This window comes from Hoplias malabaricus, chromosome 4, assembly GCF_029633855.1.
Source record: "Hoplias malabaricus isolate fHopMal1 chromosome 4, fHopMal1.hap1, whole genome shotgun sequence".
Lineage (NCBI taxonomy): Eukaryota > Metazoa > Chordata > Actinopteri > Characiformes > Erythrinidae > Hoplias > Hoplias malabaricus.
This window is the reverse complement of record NC_089803.1, coordinates 33,872,346-33,890,751: the sequence shown is the minus strand read 5'-3', so window position 1 is coordinate 33,890,751 and position 18,406 is coordinate 33,872,346. Positions and strand designations below refer to the sequence as shown.

The 18,406-nt window shown below is 38.5% G+C and overlaps 1 protein-coding gene across 3 annotated transcripts in view; it reads left to right on the top strand.

Moving 5' to 3' along the window:
• LOC136694130 (casein kinase I-like) overlaps window positions 1-17,585 on the top strand; it is a 32,942-nt gene extending 15,357 nt beyond the window's left edge. The window contains exons 5-14 of one of the 3 annotated variants that reach the window (XM_066667511.1): window positions 6,509-6,660; window positions 6,978-7,212; window positions 7,333-7,418; window positions 7,540-7,624; window positions 9,018-9,166; window positions 9,305-9,412; window positions 11,403-11,513; window positions 12,471-12,577; window positions 12,849-12,872; window positions 13,544-17,585. In XM_066667511.1, coding sequence (XP_066523608.1) covers window positions 6,509-6,660; window positions 6,978-7,212; window positions 7,333-7,418; window positions 7,540-7,624; window positions 9,018-9,166; window positions 9,305-9,412; window positions 11,403-11,513; window positions 12,471-12,577; window positions 12,849-12,872; window positions 13,544-13,598 — 1,112 coding nt within the window. In that variant the 3' untranslated portion in view covers window positions 13,599-17,585. The remainder of the gene's footprint in view (window positions 1-6,508; window positions 6,661-6,977; window positions 7,213-7,332; window positions 7,419-7,539; window positions 7,625-9,017; window positions 9,167-9,304; window positions 9,413-11,402; window positions 11,514-12,470; window positions 12,578-12,848; window positions 12,873-13,543) is intronic. The other 2 variants (XM_066667513.1, XM_066667514.1) reach the window with 2 other exon arrangements.
• Window positions 17,586-18,406: the final 821 nt, after the last annotated feature.

Genomic DNA, 18,406 nt, shown 5'->3' with positions numbered 1-18,406 from the left:
CAATGCTACATCTGCTGTTTATGCTTACATGTTGTAGGCCTAGAGTTAGTTTTCATTATCACACACGGCAGCTATCAAAAAGTGCTGTTTCACCCTTCAAGCTAGATTTTGTTTGTTTGTTTGTTTTTTTGGTACAACCGTTGTTCAAGCTTCAGATGGTGTTCAAGTGCCTTTACTCATAAGTCCTTCTCAAAAGTATTTTCAATAATGTTTCACAAAAAAATGTAAAGGACTTTTTCTTTCTCTCTCTCTCTCTCTTATTTTCTATCACCAACATAAACACACTGTTTTGAACCACAGGTGCCAAAAAACAGCTGTCTTCCTGTAGTACCAATGACAGACACGGTTGCCCTGATGTCTTGGTTGCACATGTGTGAATGTGTCAGTTCATGGTTGCATCAGTTTGCACTGAAGACTATACATCAGTATAAATGTGAATTGTTTCCAAGAATTAATATCATCTTCAGAATATGATGGATCAGATATCAGGATACAAGAAAATCCTGATGTAGAACACACACACACACACGTTAGCCAGATTTTCATCTTTAATGTTGCACATCTTTTCTATGCTGATATGTTTAATTTTATAGTATGCAAAGACAAAATGCACTCATAATTAAAAGGCTCTATATCAGCTGCACAACTTTGTACTTAGCTTTTAAAATAGTTATGTATTTTGCAAATATTATAGTACATTTTATTTTATTAATTGTAATTTTTTGTATGCTGTATTGAGTGAACATTAATTTTAGAACATCTAATTTTAGAACATTTATGTGATATTTGCCATTTTAATCTAGCAATCTTTCATTTATTTCCTATGGGGGAGTTCAATTATTGAGTAGGTTGAGCATATATGACAGTTAGATTCTCTTTTTAAGTTGAATTCATTATTTAAAAATAGTAGAAGTAATTTTCTTATTTAATTAATACTGTACTTCTCAGTAGTTAAGTTTACGATATCTGTTTCAGAAAATATAAAATGCCATTGTGCAGTCTGTAATTGGTATTTAAGTGTGTGTTTGGGGGGGGCTCAGCTGTTTAAGACCTTTTATTGCTTTAATATCAGCCTAATATTTAGGTTATATAATGTAGTTCTTTGTTAACATGAGCCCTCGCAGTGTGTTAGATGTAACCTAGTGGTTATTCCTGAGCATTGACTATCATTTTAGGTCATCAGTGGGAGATTTCATCTCTGTGCATGCAGAGATGAACAGGAAGTTCTGTCAAATGCAGGAAGTTTAGCTCAATACAGTGGCTTTTCTGTGAAAGGCAGCTGTGTGTGAGTGTGTCTGTAAGAAATAAATACATTTGAACAAAATTGACTGTTGGTTGCATGTTGAATGTGGACACAGTTTTACAGAGAATGGCCTGTAAAAATCTAAAATGTCTTACTACGTACCACTAAAGCCGTTAGTGCAGAAATGTGCATGTCTGTTTATTTGGTTGCGTTCATTCTCTTGTCTTCTGATCTGCACTTTTCCTGTGTGTTCACTGCCTATGAAATGCTGTGCAGCATTACTGAGTCCGAACCTATCCATCTTTTGACAACCACCCATTGGGGAAAGGTGAGAAATGTGGGCTTTGTCTGAGACCACGCTTCATTTATTTAATTATCAGTCAGAATGGTAAAAAAGCAAAAAACCTTAGACAGAAATGACACAGAAGCCTCAATAATTAATTAAAATATTTGAATTAAACAAAATCTACTGGGGTATTTTTCCACACCTCCAAATGTAGTTGTAGTTTCTGCTTTTCACAATCCAGAGTCCACTGTGATCCACCCCTTCTTCCAATATTTTTTTAAACTCCAGTTTTGAAAAAAATAACTTGTGAAAAGTGGGCAATTACCGTTTGACTGAAAATAAAATAAATAAAGGGTGGTTTCTGACTCTCTCAGCACTGCCCCCTTCTCTCACTTTTTCTTGCCAGTTTCAGTCCCTTTCAAGAACGAGCTGTTTAAGGGCTCTGTCAGTTTTATGCAAATAATCTGTTGTTGACCATGCCCCAAACATTCCCATGTTAATGCAGGTGATTGGTTCAATATTTGTATATTACATGTTACATAATTCTGTTGTTTCCAAAACTTGCATGCTGTGCTTGTGATTCCTGCAGAATCTGGGGAACTCTCCTAGGTGATTCATAGACAGTTTACTGACACCGCAACTCTCATATGTGAATGTTTAAAACAAGTCAGCATTTGAGGCTTTTCTTGTGTGTGCATTATTGTTTTTAAAAGCAAAAGTAATTGGACCATTTTGTTGCTGACCATCCGAGTGTGAAATGCCCACACTCAGTTCCTCTTGACATGCCTCACTCATTTTCATGTGAATTTCTCTTTAGGATGTTTAGATCTTTACATTTGAGATTCAGATTTTTTTTTTATCAATTAGTCTTCTAAACTTGCAACACATGTCTTCAGCAAAACTATTCCTTATAGCCCCATCCCTTGGAACAAGCAATATGTTTGTTTGCGCTTATTTTGTTTGTTATATGAGTTTGAAAGCGGGAATTAGAGGAGCAGTTCAATGATGTGTATACAGATAAAGATGAGGCAAAGGAGCTAGGTTGCCATGGGATATTCCACCATTAGGAGAAATCGAGTTGCAAATGGAGGTTAGCCCACCAAAATGGAGTGAGGTTTAAGATATAGTGCGTCATGCAAAGGCAGGTTCTGCTCCAGGGCCTAATGGTGTGCCTTATCAGGTGTACAAGTATGCACCTGAGGTCTTGAGGTTTTTGTGGAAGTTGATGGTTGTTGTTTGGAAGAAAGGGATCATTCTAAAAGAGTAGAGAAGATCACGTGGTGTTCTTATCCCTAAAGAGAAAGATGCTGTTAGTATAGAACAGTTTCAGCCCATGAGTCATCTTAATGTGGAGAGTAAGATTTTCTTTAATGTAATAGCACAGAGACAAAAAGCAGGGGGTTCTGGTTTTGCAGGATGTTTGGAACATAGCAGCATCATCTCGCATCAGATTCAGACAGCTAAGAAAAAAGAGTAGGGGTTTACATGTTGTTTTCCTAGATTTAGCTAATACATTTGGCTCAGTGCCACATAAACTTATGTGGAAAGCTTTTAAATACTTCCAGGTGTTAGATAAGGTTACTAGGCTGGTTAAAGCATACTTTGAGGATATTCAGTTTTGCTTTAGCACAGGGAATGCTCAAATGGAATTTATTACATCATGGCAGCAATTAGGAATTGGTATATTGCCTGGATGTACGATTTCACCGTTAGCATTTACAATGGCAGTGGAGGTAGTAATTAGGGCCTCTAAGTGTGTTGTAGATGACAGTACTCAGCTTCCACCAATTAGGGATCACATGGATGGATGACTTGACGACGCTAACAATTACTGTGCCTTGCACATGGTGGTTCAATGATAATCTGAGGTTGTCTATGATGAAAGTTAAACCAAGCAAGTCTAGAAGTCTGTTGATTGTCAAAAAGGGGGGAAAAAAAGCAAAGAAATGTTATGATGGAAGGAGAAATCATCCCTACAGTCCTGGAGAGACCAGTGAAGAGTTTAGGTAGATGGTATAGTGCACTGCTAAAGGATACAGAACAAGTTGTAGGACTAAAAGCTGAACTTGTGAAGGTTGTTAATAGCATTGGTAGATCGTGTTTGCCAGGGAAGTTGAAATTGTGGTGTCTGCAGTTTGGCTTACTGCCTCGTATTAGGTGGCCATTGACAGTTTATGATGTTTGTATCACAGAAGTAGAGAGGATGGAAAGGGTTATGAACAAGGCCATAAGGAGGTGGCTAGGGGTGCCGCAGTGTTTAAGCAGCGGTACTGAGGGGTACTGGAGTTACCACTCACACGTTTAGTTGAGGAATTTAAATGTGCAAAGGTGAGTCGTGAGATGATTTTGTCAGGATCGAAAAATGCAGTGTTAAAAGCAGCCGCGTCAATCACAAAAACAGGAAGGAAGTGGAATCCGAAAGTGGCCATGCAGGTAGCCAGGAGCTCATTAGAACTAAGGGATGTGCTTTGCCAAGTTCAATGCAGAAGAGCAGGCCTTGGGTCAGGTGATTCGTAGAAAGCTTTTAGTAAGGCCACATCACCAGGGAGAAGGCAAATGATGACTAGTTTTATTCGCAAGCAGGAAGAGTAGGCACGGTGTGCAACAGCAGCGTCACAGGCAAAACAAGGTCAGTGGCTTCGATGGGAGAGTCTAAAGAAGCAGAAGATTTCCTGGCAAGAGTTGTGGGCAATGGAGGCAAGTCGTATTATGTTTTTGCTGGGAGCAACTTATGACGTCCTTCCAACACCGCAAATTCTGGGTGGATGCAGACCCTAGTTTTGGATTATGTGCAAGGGTTGGCACGCTGAAGCATATTCTATCAGCTTGCAAAGTTAGTTTTGTCACAGGAGTGTTGTACATGGAGACATAAGCAAGTGCTAAAGATTTTAGCATGTTTGTTGCAAACGGCTAAGAGGTTAATGCATTGACGAGTGGCTGTAGTAATAAAATATTTAGATTAGTGCATGAGGGGGAATGTTTTCGAGAATGTGCTCAGTCTACAAATATTGTAGATGGGATGAAGCACGAGATTGGAAATTGGTTGTAGATGTAGGAAAAAAGCTGCAGGTCCTAGAGTGCATTGTGTTAACTACACTGAGGCCAGACATGGTGCTCTAATCTGAAAGTAAATGGATAGTTTATTTCATAGAGTTAACGGTTCCATTTGAGGATGCCGTATATGAAGTTGAAGTACGCAGACTTGGTGGCTGAGGTGAGGGAAGGCACATGTAAGACCAGAGGAGATAGCTGTTAGAGGATTTATAGCCAAATTGGCCACATCCCTGCTTGTGCAGTTCGGCATCAGGGCCTGGAAACGAATGGTAGCTGTGAAGGAGTTATCAGAAACGGCTAAAAGGTCTAGTCAGTGGTTGTGGATAAGGAGAGCAGAGATTACTTGGGGAAATGCACTGTATAGATTCTATTGGGATTGTTGATGATGTATCATATAAAGTTTGCATGGAACTGGCTGTACTGAGCATGCGTTGACTGTGCCAATGGGGCTAGGTACAGCCTTAGTCACCAGGGAGACCAGTGTGGATTTACTGTTGTTGATGGTAAAGGTTAAGGTAGGGCTGTATAGCTAGCTTGGAGTGGGGTGGGTCTAGGAAGCCAAACTTCACTGTTGAGCCTTGTGGAGGTGTTGTGGGCTTAATTCAGTGAAGCACCAATGAGAGGAGGCCCCTGAGAAGACCTTGAGGAGAGAGGGACCCCTATGAAGAGCTAGTGATACAGTGGCTAGTTTGGGTGCTCATGGGATAGGCGCAATGAGTAACCATAATTGTTAAGGATAGCTGGTTGCTGATCAGATCACAAATGGCTAGAGCATCCTTAGTGTTGAGTTGTAGGATTCAACAGGAATTTGGGTGGCTGCAGGTAAGAAGAGAGTGTGTTGGGCCCTATGTGATACACTAATGGATTGGCAAATGATATTTTACTTCTTTTCTTGTGTATGATTATAATAATATACTATCTGTGCAGTGCAATATGCCATCAATAATAATATAAATAATATAAACCAACAATCTGGTAGTTTAAACAATTGGAACATGCTAAAATTCCAGTATGGAACAAGAGGAGAAATGATATAGAAACAGTGGCTACCAGTTCTTATTTAATGTTTGTGGAATTGTGGTGGACTTGGACTGCTTAATAAAGATCCATTATATGTCACAAATCGGGCATCTATTTCGCTTAAAGGTCTCATTTTGCTTCAGATATAATCCAGCACTTGAGAAAAGCACTGAAACAGCTTGTATTTGTTTATTACATGTAGCATGTCCTGTTGGGCCTGCTTGATAACACCCAGCTGATAAAGGTATTACATTATTTACATTTTCAGAGCACTGAATGTGGTCTTTGGGTTTCCCACATCCATGGCTGTCTTTTGTGTTTGTGTGTTTGGTGGTGGAGCACTAATATGCAGCTGTGGTTATGCTTACACTTAATTCTTCTAGCCTGTATTAAAAACAGAAAGTGATCTCAAATGTGCACATAAACATGGCTGAGATGCATATAAGAAAAGTGGTGAAAATCGGACCCTTGTCCACGCATGTCATGTACTGTGTAAAAACAATACAGTAACATTGCAAAATGGAATGTTTTTGCAAGGTCTTTAGTAATGTAAAGACCATGCATTACACGTAGGGTATGCTATGTGCAGCTGTACAGGTTTTAATATGGGCAGTTCGGATAGCTGAATGATCCTTTGAGTGGAAATGTAAATTAATGCTCAGGATTTAGTTAGTACTTTTGATTCAATGGCTTTAGCAAATCATTCTCTCGATTAAGTACTCTATAGATAGTGAATTTAATAAAGCTCTTAAGGAAGCTTTCATAGCTCCACAACTAGGCCAATCACTCAATTATGTGTTCATAAATTAAATCCTTATTAATGTTGCATACTTCAGAATTTTTACTGAATTAGTCATTAAAAGATTAAAAAAAATTCTCTCTCTCCTTCTCTCACTCTCTCACAGTGGAGGGGTTGCCACAGGTTTACTACTTTGGCCCTTGTGGAAAGTATAATGCAATGGTTTTGGAGCTTCTTGGCCCCAGTCTAGAGGACTTGTTTGACTTATGTGACCGAACATTCTCCCTGAAGACAGTCCTCATGATTGCCATTCAGCTGGTGAATATGTTTTCAGCTTCCTATCTTCCTGATTGTGTTATGTCATTCTGACTCTGAGAGTGTAAAAGCGTTTATTTAAATTGTTCAGGTTTCTGTAACTTCTGTCCCTCTAGTTCTAACAAAGCTAGTCAGTCTCCAGAAGATTTTGTCTCTTCAACGAAATTATATTATTAGTACATTTGAAAATGTAACAACTGTAACATCTACTTTAACCTTGCTAATTTTAGTGTGTTGTCCTCATTCAGATTATCTGTTGTTTAATCTGGTTTATTGGTGTATCTGATTTAGTGATACATATTGTGTTGTGTTTTTTGAAGTTAAGTCGGATGGAATATGTCCACTCAAAAAACCTCATCTACCGGGATGTCAAGCCAGAGAACTTCCTCATTGGTCGACAGGGCAGTAAAAAGGAACACATCATCCACATTATTGACTTTGGATTGGCAAAGGAGTACATCGACCCAGAGACGAAAAAACATATACCTTACAGAGAACACAAGAGCCTGACAGGAACGGCCCGTTATATGTCAATCAACACACACTTGGGAAAAGGTATGCATACACCCTGAGTAAAGGCCTGCCTTACTTGTAGCACAAACAACAGGGAGATGGGGCAAATTTAGAATGATAATCTAAGCTTACCATTAGTTTGTGTTGTTGGCTGTTTTTTAGAGCAAAGTCGACGGGATGACCTGGAAGCACTTGGTCACATGTTTATGTACTTTTTGAGGGGTAGTCTGCCATGGCAGGGCCTGAAGGTGAGTGCATATTTTCACACTAAGTCCCATGTTATTGGATTTTTCTTGAATAAAATTATTAAGAAGAATATTTCACTTTTGTAATATAATTAATATCAGACTGTTTGCTCCTCTTCTGAAGGCTGACACATTGAAAGAGCGTTATCAGAAAATTGGAGACACCAAACGGAATACTCCCATCGAGGTTCTCTGTGAGAGCTTCCCAGGTAAGACTGGACCCCATTTGATTTCATGCCTTTCACATACTGCACTTACATATAAAAAAATAGAAACAGTTTTAGTATTGTTTCTTGTTTAAAAAAAAAAAAAAGAAGAAAAATTTCACATTCTTTTGAAGCTTGATTTTATTGAAAAAAAAAAATACATCCTATATTCTCATGCCAAAATATGGCAACAGAGGAATGGTGGCTGCTGTATTATCTTTTGATTCATTTTAATTACACTTATTAGTCATTCGGGAAAGGTTTCACATGGTTGCAGTTTTGCCCATTCTTGCTTGATACCAGATTTCATCTGGTCAATTGTACATGGACAGATCACACCACAGTGAACATTCCCACTGTCTTGTGGACGATCTGTGGTCCACAATTGGCTTTCTGATGTACTCCCATGCATTTGTAGCTTTATTTATAACTGTAGCATGGGAGTTTTTCTTGCAGTGCCATCTGGGGGCTTGAATGTCATATGCCTTCAATGGGGGTGTCTGACCTTGCCATACACCGAATGAGATTTCTCTGGATTCTCAGGATCATTACCTAGTATTGTGTACAGTTGATGATGAAATACTTGACCTAAATTCTTTGCAAATGTGCTGATAATGGTTCTTTTTGAACTGTTTGCAAATTCTCCCCTGAGTTTTGGCACAAAGTATTGAGCCACAAGCCATGTTTGACTGCAATAGCTGAGCCTACCCGGATTCATTGGGTGCAAGGCAGGAACACACCCTGGAGGGGGCACCAGTCCTTCACAGGGCGAGACATTCACACACTCGCATCTATGGACACTTTTGAGTCGCCAACGTGTGTTTTTGGACTGTGGGAGGAAACCAGAGCACCCGGAGGAAACCCACGTGGACTCTGGGAAAACACACCTAACTCCTCACAGACAGTCACCCCGAGCAGGACTTGAACCCACAAGCTTCCCTGGAGCTGTGTGAATGTTACACTAACTGCTGCGCCACTTTGCCGCCCTGTTTTATAAAATTAAATAAAGAGAATTAGCAAATGACAGATTTATGCATTTAACTTTCCCAGTGTAAAAAGCACATGAACAAATATTTTTAGTTTTACTTCCACTAGCCAACTGTAAACATGGTTTCTCACTATATAATAAACTGTCAAATATCAGGAGAAATTATTTAAAATAGGCACCAAATTTTCTGATTCGTCTTGTACATGCTGTAATTCCTGTAGTTATTAGTCACACTATTGTGCAGAAAATGTTTACGTAATTTTATAATAAATGCATTACTTACTTATCTGATAGTAATTGTGTTTACACTTTTCTTTTCATGTGGTAAAAAAACTAAACATGATCTGAACATCCAAAAAAACTCATGTTGACTCATTGTAAGAAGCATCTTTTTTTTTTCCTCTGTAGAAGAGATGGCTACATACCTACGCTATGTGCGACGGTTAGATTTTTTTGAAAAGCCTGATTATGAATATCTGAGGACTCTCTTCACTGAACTGTTCGATAGAAAAGGATATACATTTGACTACACATACGACTGGGTCGGCAGACAAATAGTGAGTATTCTGTGCGAAGTATCATTTTAGGTTCATTAAAATAAATGATGACGATGATTAATTGGTTTTATTTTGATGAGGAACTTTAGGTAGGTGCTGTATATTTGAATCTGTTTCATGTTACTGTTTCTCCCGCAGCCAACACCGGTTGGATCAGTTCCTGTAGATTCTGGAGCCTCTGCCATCACTAGAGAGACCCATACCAACAGAGAGAGACCTTCACAACATCAGCCATTGCGTAACCAGGTACAAAACATTAATTAAACACGCTGTTTTATTGATGACTGAGAATCTAAATTTTTTTTAGACTGTAACTTCACACTTGGCTTGAGGTTTTTTAAGAGCTCATATCCTACACTTTTCTTGCATTATACGTTTATTAATTAAAACATGTTATTGTGAATTTATACTTTAAAATGTAACAGGCTTGCCTTAAGACTATTATAAAGGAATATGTGTATTGATTTAATTAAGCTTCTGGTTGGCTGTCCTGTCTTGTGCCCCTAAGAATATGTTCAGGTTAAAACACCCCTTTTAACATAAGCAAAATTTGACAAGGTTATAGGAACATGGTATAAGGGAAACTGTATTCACCATGGTGCATTTATAGTTTTATGTAAAGTCTGATTTCTAAATAAAAAACAAAGGGAGAAGAAATAAGTATTTTCCATGATATAGGCAGTTGAAATAGATTGAGAGAGCTGATGAGTGAGTGAGACAAAGAGCAGTGGTATCATAAAGACAACCCTGGAAAGAGAAATTAATTTCCATCCTGGAGGAGCTCCAGTCCCCCACCCCCCTTCGTCTAGCAGCCCTACTACATACTGATAGGTCAGACTGCTCTGCTCAACTCTGATTGGCTGGGCTGGAGTGGTGCTACTCTGTCTGTCCTGTGGCTTGTCTGGCTGATCTCAGACTGCTCCTAAACTACTGACATCACCCAACACTACACCTTGGCCTCCATTTATAAAGCATCCCAGAGTGCTGACCTAGAATCAGCTAAGCCTCTGACTGTACTGACTTTAGTCACTGTGAGCTGCATGTGTAAAACGATCCCTATGTGGAGAGAAAGACAGACAAAGGGAAGATGAACAGAAGGTGAGGGTGGCATGGGAACAGAAGCAAACAGCACAGTGTAGAGAGAAATATGAACGAAACCCTAGAGGTCAGACTGTTGTATATATCCATCATGATCAGCTGTCCTATATCTTCATGTGCTTCAAGCATGTCACCAGCTAAAGGACATACTGTCCAGATAGACAGAAATCTAGTAGTCTGGTAGAACAGGATCAGTTTTACATGGCTACATTTGACAATATAATTTTATTATTATATTATTCAATTTATTATGTCAGTAATTTGTATGGACTGTGTCAATAAAGATTTTGCCCATTTTTCCCTGTTATAATATTAAGTGACGTCTGACAACTATTTCACTGGATCCTTTAAAAATATTGTTTTTTTTGGGCATTTTTTAGTAGTTTTATATTAACTTTAACTCAAATTCAAACTGCATTTATCTACTCAATGTTGACTTAGATCTTAAGACACGTAATCACTGCCATCCTTGAAATTTACACAAAGATTTATTTTACCAACTTAAACTAGCCTAATTCTCTTCAAATTAGACCCAAAACACCCAATGAAAATGCACTGAAATATGCATGCTACCCCCTCAGCCAGTCCACAGCTTTGAGATATGCTACAATACAAAATGCTACAATAACACAAGCAGATGGATGGCTGTATGGGTGTGTTTCTGTGTTGACTGTGGAAGTCACTGGAACAGTGTTTGGGATTTTGGCTTGAGAGAATGACTAGAAGATGGATGAGTCATGCTGAGTATTAGCCCTTGCATCATCATAAGTTTGGGTGCTCATGAGCTCACCTAGAGGCAGTACAGACATATGCCTGATTTTTGCTTTTCATTTTCCTTTCAATTTGATTGGAGTTATTTTAATCTTATTGCTCTTCTTCCTTTCTTTTTCTTTTTTATTTTGTATTTTGTCACTCCCTCTATCTTTTGTCTCATAACTATGTTGCTCTTGCCTCATGACTAACACCGCTCTACCTTGCTTCTGTCTCCTCTTTTGATTTGTTTGTGATCTGTGTGTGCAATGCATGGCTGCCTGTCCCTTGGTGTGCTCTCTCTCTCTCTCTCTCTCTCTCTCTCTCTCTCTATCCCCCTTTTGCTCATCTGTTCCCCTGGCCCTGCTGCTACTTTCATGTGGGGTAGACGGCAAACTCGGAGCACAGGGGTGCGTGGGATGTGCAGCCTCACCGACAAACCAACCTGTCCTACCTGAGCTCGTATCTGGCCGCTGACCGGCATGGGGGCTCTGCACAGGTACAGCGAGGATCTGGAAACTTTATGGCCCTCACCTTGCATCTGCTGCACAACAGCGCCTCACTTGCTCTTCCTGTTGCACAGATGCAGCATTTCTGCTTGTTCTCTTTAATTTTCCTTCATCTTGGCTATGGCTAAAGAGTAAATTTTGCTTTATCAAAGTGGATCATGAATGCACAGCACTGTTATTCATGAGAAGGCTTGAAAGGAGTATTCACTGTTCATTAAGGAATAGTTTGACAAAGGAATTTCACAAATATTCCCTTTTTCACATATAGTTCATCTACAAAGTTTTAGAATTTGTCAGAAACTAAATGAGTCCAAACTTTGCTTCTTTAGTTTTCTACTGTGATGTTTAAATGTCCCACTCTCTTGTTGAAATGTACTGACATAATTCTGGCTAATGCAGTTCAAGATGGCTACTGCTACTGTTTGCACCTGTGCCACTTATTATTTTTGCCCATGTTTCCTTTATTTAATTTTGACAAGGGTTACATAAATGTTTGGAAGGGGTTTGGCAGTATAAGAGTATTTATCGGAATCTAAAAAATTGCATTACAATATGTTTTTCTGAGGATATCATAAATTCTACCAGTCTTTGCCAAGAATCTTCTTACTTTATTGCAAATAAAGCATTGTAATCTGTGTTTTTATTAGATTTAGTGTGCTGAAGTGTGTGATATTACATAAAAAGCACTGTATTCATAGTTTTTCAATGTATATTTGTGGCACCGCTGATTTTTCTTTTTTTTTTTTTTATCTCCCCCAAAAACTGTTGAATATTATTTTTAAACTATTCCTTTAACTAATACATCAGTTCATTTATGAATCACTAAAGGATGTATATTTGCTCTTACGAAGGCAGTTTTGGGAAGGAATAATATCAGCACAGTTAAACAGTTCCTTTTTTAATCTCATGAAAGCCTCTTTTTCTGATTGACAAAACTTATGCTGTAGGTGGTCAGCTCAACCAATGGAGAACTGAATGCAGATGACCCTTTAGCAGCCCATTCCAACGCGCCAATAACGACACAAGCAGATATGGAAGGGGTGGATGAGGCTAAGTATGTTGTTCCCCACTTCTTATGGCTTTTTCCTCCTCGCTCTTTATTTCTGTCTTGTAAAGCTGTTGTCTTCAAATTCACTCTTCTTGATTTCACAGGGTCTAGCTCTTTTTTGCATTGCCCCATTTCTATTGTCTATACATAGCCCATCCTCTTGCTTTGTGTCTGTACATGCGATGCATTTGGCACCCTACACTTTTGCATGTCTTGCCACTCCACCTTTTAGTGTGTATAGTATTAATCCCTATCTCTCTTTCTACACTTTCTGTAGCTGCGTGAAAATGCTCAACTTGTGGTGAGTGTCTCTCTCTCCTGGTCTCATCCCACTCCAGGGATGGGCAGACAGGATTCAAATCTAGTACTTACCTGCACAGCACAGGTTGTAGCGCGGACTGTATTAAATAATCAAACAGAGACTGGCTGAGACTGGCAGGGCATTGTACTGTAGACTCATTTCCCTCATTCCTAACTTTAATGTGGTGAAAATGAATCTTTCTAAATATCATGTCCCTCCAGCAAATGGAAATGGGTTCACAGAATGGCAAATAAAACAATATTTCATTGTTTTTATTTACAGTTATGTATCTGGTTGCTGTTTTGCAACACTGGTAAATGGTAACTAGTGTCAGTTATTCTGGCATTAATTTTACGTGCAGATGAACTTCACTGACCTATTACGGTTGATATAGAGACTGCAGACTCATTCTTCAGGGCTCTGAGATTTCTCTCAAAGCATGTCTGTACACCCTCTCATTAACTGCCATTTTATAGTTGTCTTGTGGTCTTTGTTTTGCACTTTGTTTAGATCTTGTCAAGACATTCACAAACCCATTGACGTCTTTTCTCATAAATTACAATGGCTGCGCTTGTGTGGGGTCTGTGCTGTGAATTATGTTCATTATATAAATATCCCCTTTACACATGCAACTAATATTTTGTGTTTTTATCTTTTTTTTTGTTCCTAAGGTGCTGCTGCTTCTTCAAACGTAAGCGGAAGAAGAGTTCACCAAGGCACAAATAGATTAAATACTCTTTATTTTCACTGCACTGCTGATGTGAGCCTTTCCAGGGAATGCCGATTAAAGCTGGGACTGAAAAGGCTAACATATACACATGATGGTTTATTGCCCTAGACTGTACAGACAAGCTCCTAAACAGTCCATGGGCACCTCAGCAAGACTGTGTCTCCCCTTGCACTCTTTATATTCTGCCTTTTTGTCTTTTTTTTTGTTGGGAGGGGTGGGGATTGTTGTTGTTGGTTTTTATTTTATTTTATTTTTATATATATATGAAGATCTGTCCTAATGTAGAGAGCCAGTCAGTTGAGGACCATCATGCTGTATTTCTTCTGCAGGGTCACATTTAGGTATGGACATTTCTCTTCCACCCAGAATGATTTAAATTACTCAGAAGCTTTCCCTGACACACCGCCCCGAATTTTTGTTTTTTCCTCTCACTTGTTATTGTCCCATGCACAAGAAAATATTTCAATTATTTAAACGTAGACAAAGAGTAGATCATGGAGGTGACACCTGGACTCCATAGCACACTTCTTATAATGCTCCACTGTACAATTTTCTGCTGCAAGTTCGTTGCAGTCTGAATATAAATCTTTATTCCATGTACTGACTCATCATCATTTAAAACCAAAAGTCAGCAATACCAACTCTCTGTGTCACCACAAGATAAAGTCTCATTTCTAATCTTTCAGGGGCACAATTGGAATAGCGTTTAAACCCCCGAACGCCTCATGACAATCACAATTAGGGGATTGCTTTTACAGCGGACCGAAACATTATCGCATGTACAAGTGCAATACATATCATATCTCTTTTTATGAGTGGAAGATTATGATGTAGATGGCTAACACTCAGAAGGATTTTGCCTTGTCCCTTGAGATCAAAAGCTGAAAGATTACTCAATATATGGAAGTATTTATCCTGAAGGTATTTGTGGCATGTGAAATGTTTGATTAGATAACCAAAAGCCATATTTCATGAAACTGTGTATTTAATCGTATTGTAGTTTGCATGATCTTCCCCATGGCTTTCCCTATTTTGTTTACAAGAGTTGTATGAAGAGAGGACCCAATTTATTACCATTAATTTTTTAGCTCTAGGCTGCATAGTGCATTGCTTATGGCTGCAATATAGAATATTTCACCTGCTGAGTGTGCAATACCGTCTTATTTTGAACACTCTCAATTTTCAGTCTTTTCATTGCTACTCCACAAGCGAGACAAACACATTGTCCTTCAGGAAGGAAGGACTTGTGCGTTCACATTATTTTAGGCCACTGTTCTTAGGTCCCCTGCTGGCCATACTGTGCAATGCCTTAATTAGACTCACCCAGCAGAGGCTAATTTCACCAGCTGTTTGATTCTGAATAAAGACCCTGTTCTGATTTCTGCATCCAATACATAACCTCCTTAAAGACGCCCCCCTATCTTATATGTAAAATTGAGAGAGACTGCAAACTACTACTGTCGGGAAACACCTTGTGGCAAATCACCGAGCTGAATTGTTAATCAATCTGGGTTAATGTATTGGATACATATATGACTCAGGCCGTGGCTGCTAGAGGGCCCAAGCTTCCACACAGACAGGATGGAGAAGGAATGAATAGTGTTGAAGACCTAGTTATCTACACAGGCTCTGAGATGCCATTGGCTGTAATGACAGGACATCTAAGGCTTACTTTTACCTTTCTGCATCTTTTCTGCTTTGGTCCTCAAACTGTGTTTGAGGGAATGTGGAAAATTTTCCATGAATGATCTGATTAGCAGCTGCCTGTTTATAGCATCAACTTCGCTGCAACACTTTTCTACTATAACGACTCTCTACGACTGTTTCAGTAGTTTTTAATGTTTTGCTTGTTTGGCTTTCACATGTTGATTAATGCAGTCAGAAAGATTGAAATGCCCTTTTTTTTCCAGATATTTGCCTTGAACAAAACTTTTATTTTGTATTTTAATGAACCATGCCTCAAATGAAATTTATTTTATGGTGTGAGCTGTGCATGTACACTGTGTGTGAGTGTATGTGCTCAGGGTTTTTTTTTTTTCATGATTTTATTGTGTGTGAGTGTATGGTTTTTTTTTTTTCCTCGTTTGGAAACACTATGGTCTCAGTGGCACCTCCTGGTGGGGTGGATGGGCTGGATTTATGCTTTTCTCATCAATTAGCCATATTGCAAACTGTAAAAACTGTGTAGTATGATGCTCAAGTGTGTGCAAGTGGTGTATGTGTTTATTTTATTTGGATTTTTTTTTGTGTGTGTTAATTTATGAAGGTTTTATTTTGATCACTGACTGAACCAGTCTTGAAATGTACTTGAGTTTGAAATGCACTTGTCATTCTTTTACCTGGGCCTGTCTTCGTAAGGAATTGTAGAGTAGTTGACTACACTCAAATGACCTCTGTTACCATTTTTCTTAATAATGGCATGCTTGAAACTAAAACACCCCTATACACTGAGCTGCTTTTGTATGAAAGTGAGAGTGTTTCTGCATTCTGCCCCTGAATGCTGTACATACTGCAGGAATAAGAGAAGGCTTTTGACCCTGGCTGACTTGGATATTCAATACTCTTGTTGGTTTCATTAATTTTGATTATTGAAGTGTTCATCTTTTTATTTTCTGTCTCCTGTTAATTACAGCTGTCTGTTCCTTTTCCTTTGTCGCTAAATCAGTATCAGCTTTACCTTTTAATAGGTGGCAGTTCACAGGAGCAGTGTATAAAAAGGTTGGAATCTCCCTGTGCCAGTGGTATCAGGATAATTTCACATGTGATTTGTGCTGTGAACAGACCCTTTTGTATTTTTTATCTCTGTTTAATCAGGCAGAGATATACACACATGCCCTGGTAGGGTGGTAACAGAAGGGTTGTTTCAGGTTTGTCTTTTCTTTAAGCCACTGTTTATATCAAAAAAGAATGAAGAGAGGCAGCTGTACCTTTCCACCGTAGAGTATTAAAGTGCATCACCTGGCTTCCCATTCACAGATTTAACCTCACATAATAAGGATTACAAATGGTCCACAAAAGACCGAACACAGTTTGCTTTGTGTTTAAAAAAAACTGATTGTATGAGAAGTGCACCCTTGTGAAAAATGACTCAGTGCAAGTTTGGCTTGAGATGTGAGAAATACATTCCATTATTTCATTTTGAAACCTCTACTGCGATGGACTTTGAACTAATAAATATGCTGAGATCAGTCATGATGTTTGTGCTTGCAGAATATTATTTATGTCCTGTTGTAAATTATGTAAAATATTTATTTGTTTTTTGGTCTTGAGGTATTTTTTTTTTCTTTTTAGCTTTCCTTCTTAAACTGTGGATCAAACCTGTATAAAGCTGTGAAAGCAGTTGTCTGGTTTCAGAATTATGGAGGAGGACTGGTTCGGTCCTAAAGGTTTGTTTTTCCAGACATTTTTATCCTCAGTCTGGACATTTCCACAGTTTTCAATTTTTTCAATTTTTTTTTCCTCCTTCAGAATTAGGTTTTGTACTTAGTGTAATATTTTGTGTCATTTACAAAATCTGAGTCTATATGTTTCTCTACAGTGCACCATTTCATGAACACTGAATTACTTTACATGTCAGAGAATTCTGAATTATGCAGAATTTCTTTAGAAATTGGTGGGTGGAGTTTACTTTTAATCTGTCTGGACAAACGGGACTTTATGAACTTTATATAATTCAATATAATTAATGAGCTTCTATTGTTTTAAAATATTGAATGTCACTTCCAAAATGTATTTTTATGCTTTATCATCTGTGCTTAAGGGCTCCAATTGTGAAGAACTCTTTTTCTTTTTTTATCCCCCCTCCCAGATTTCAGAGTTTCTATGTTGCAGACAGCCAGGTGGACAATGCATGTCATGGCTTCTGTGTATAGCAACATATGAACAGGCACACAACCTTGCTGAAAACTCACTTTTTATTCCTTACACCCAAAGTAGGGAGCTCAGATTTGGACCCTTTTCTATGTCAATAAAAAAAATCTCTCATAACCTACACATTGTGTGAGTGTCCTTTTGGCTATTGAACAGTGGCTGACAAATTGACCACTGTGTATCAGAAGGATAACTCCTTCCATAAACGTTTAAGTAAACATCAGCTGATAATATGATAACAAACACAACCAACACATTATGCTTCGAGAGGGTTACCAGCACCCAACCCAGCCATATTTTGTCCTAGAAGGAAAATGTTTAACAAATGCCAAAGCAGACCCAAGAAACAATAACATCCATAAGAACTGGACATCTATTCTGTCATTCTGTCATTACTGCGCCACTAAAATGTTGCTCTGCTCCACTAAAATCATGAAGGTAACACGCCAATCGGGGAGGGCTAACCACAGAACATTCCACGCTAAATCATCATAAGCACTACACTTCCCACAATACCCCAGGATCTTTCCAAAGCTTTAGCATCTAACGCTTTCAGTCACAGCCAGATTACGTGTTTTACGAGTAAAGGGCATTGGTAAATATTTAAAAGTAAGTCAGCCACGCAGCAGACAAGGTAATTATAACGCATGGCGGAATATTTTTATTTAAAAAGTAAACGATAACAATATGACCTCCACAACTTCTCACGAGAATGCTTATTTTACGAAATGTAGAAAACATTTTAAAGATTGTAATATTAATGAACCATTCAACTGTAGATAGTGTTAAACAAGGAACTGCACAGGATTTTCAGTGTTCCTTTAATGAAATGTTAATGCATTGGCAAACTGCAAAATTTAGATTTATACAATTTCTGCTTTTATTAGTTCATGTGTTCTTAATTCCTCATTTATGGCGAAATGAGGGTTAAATC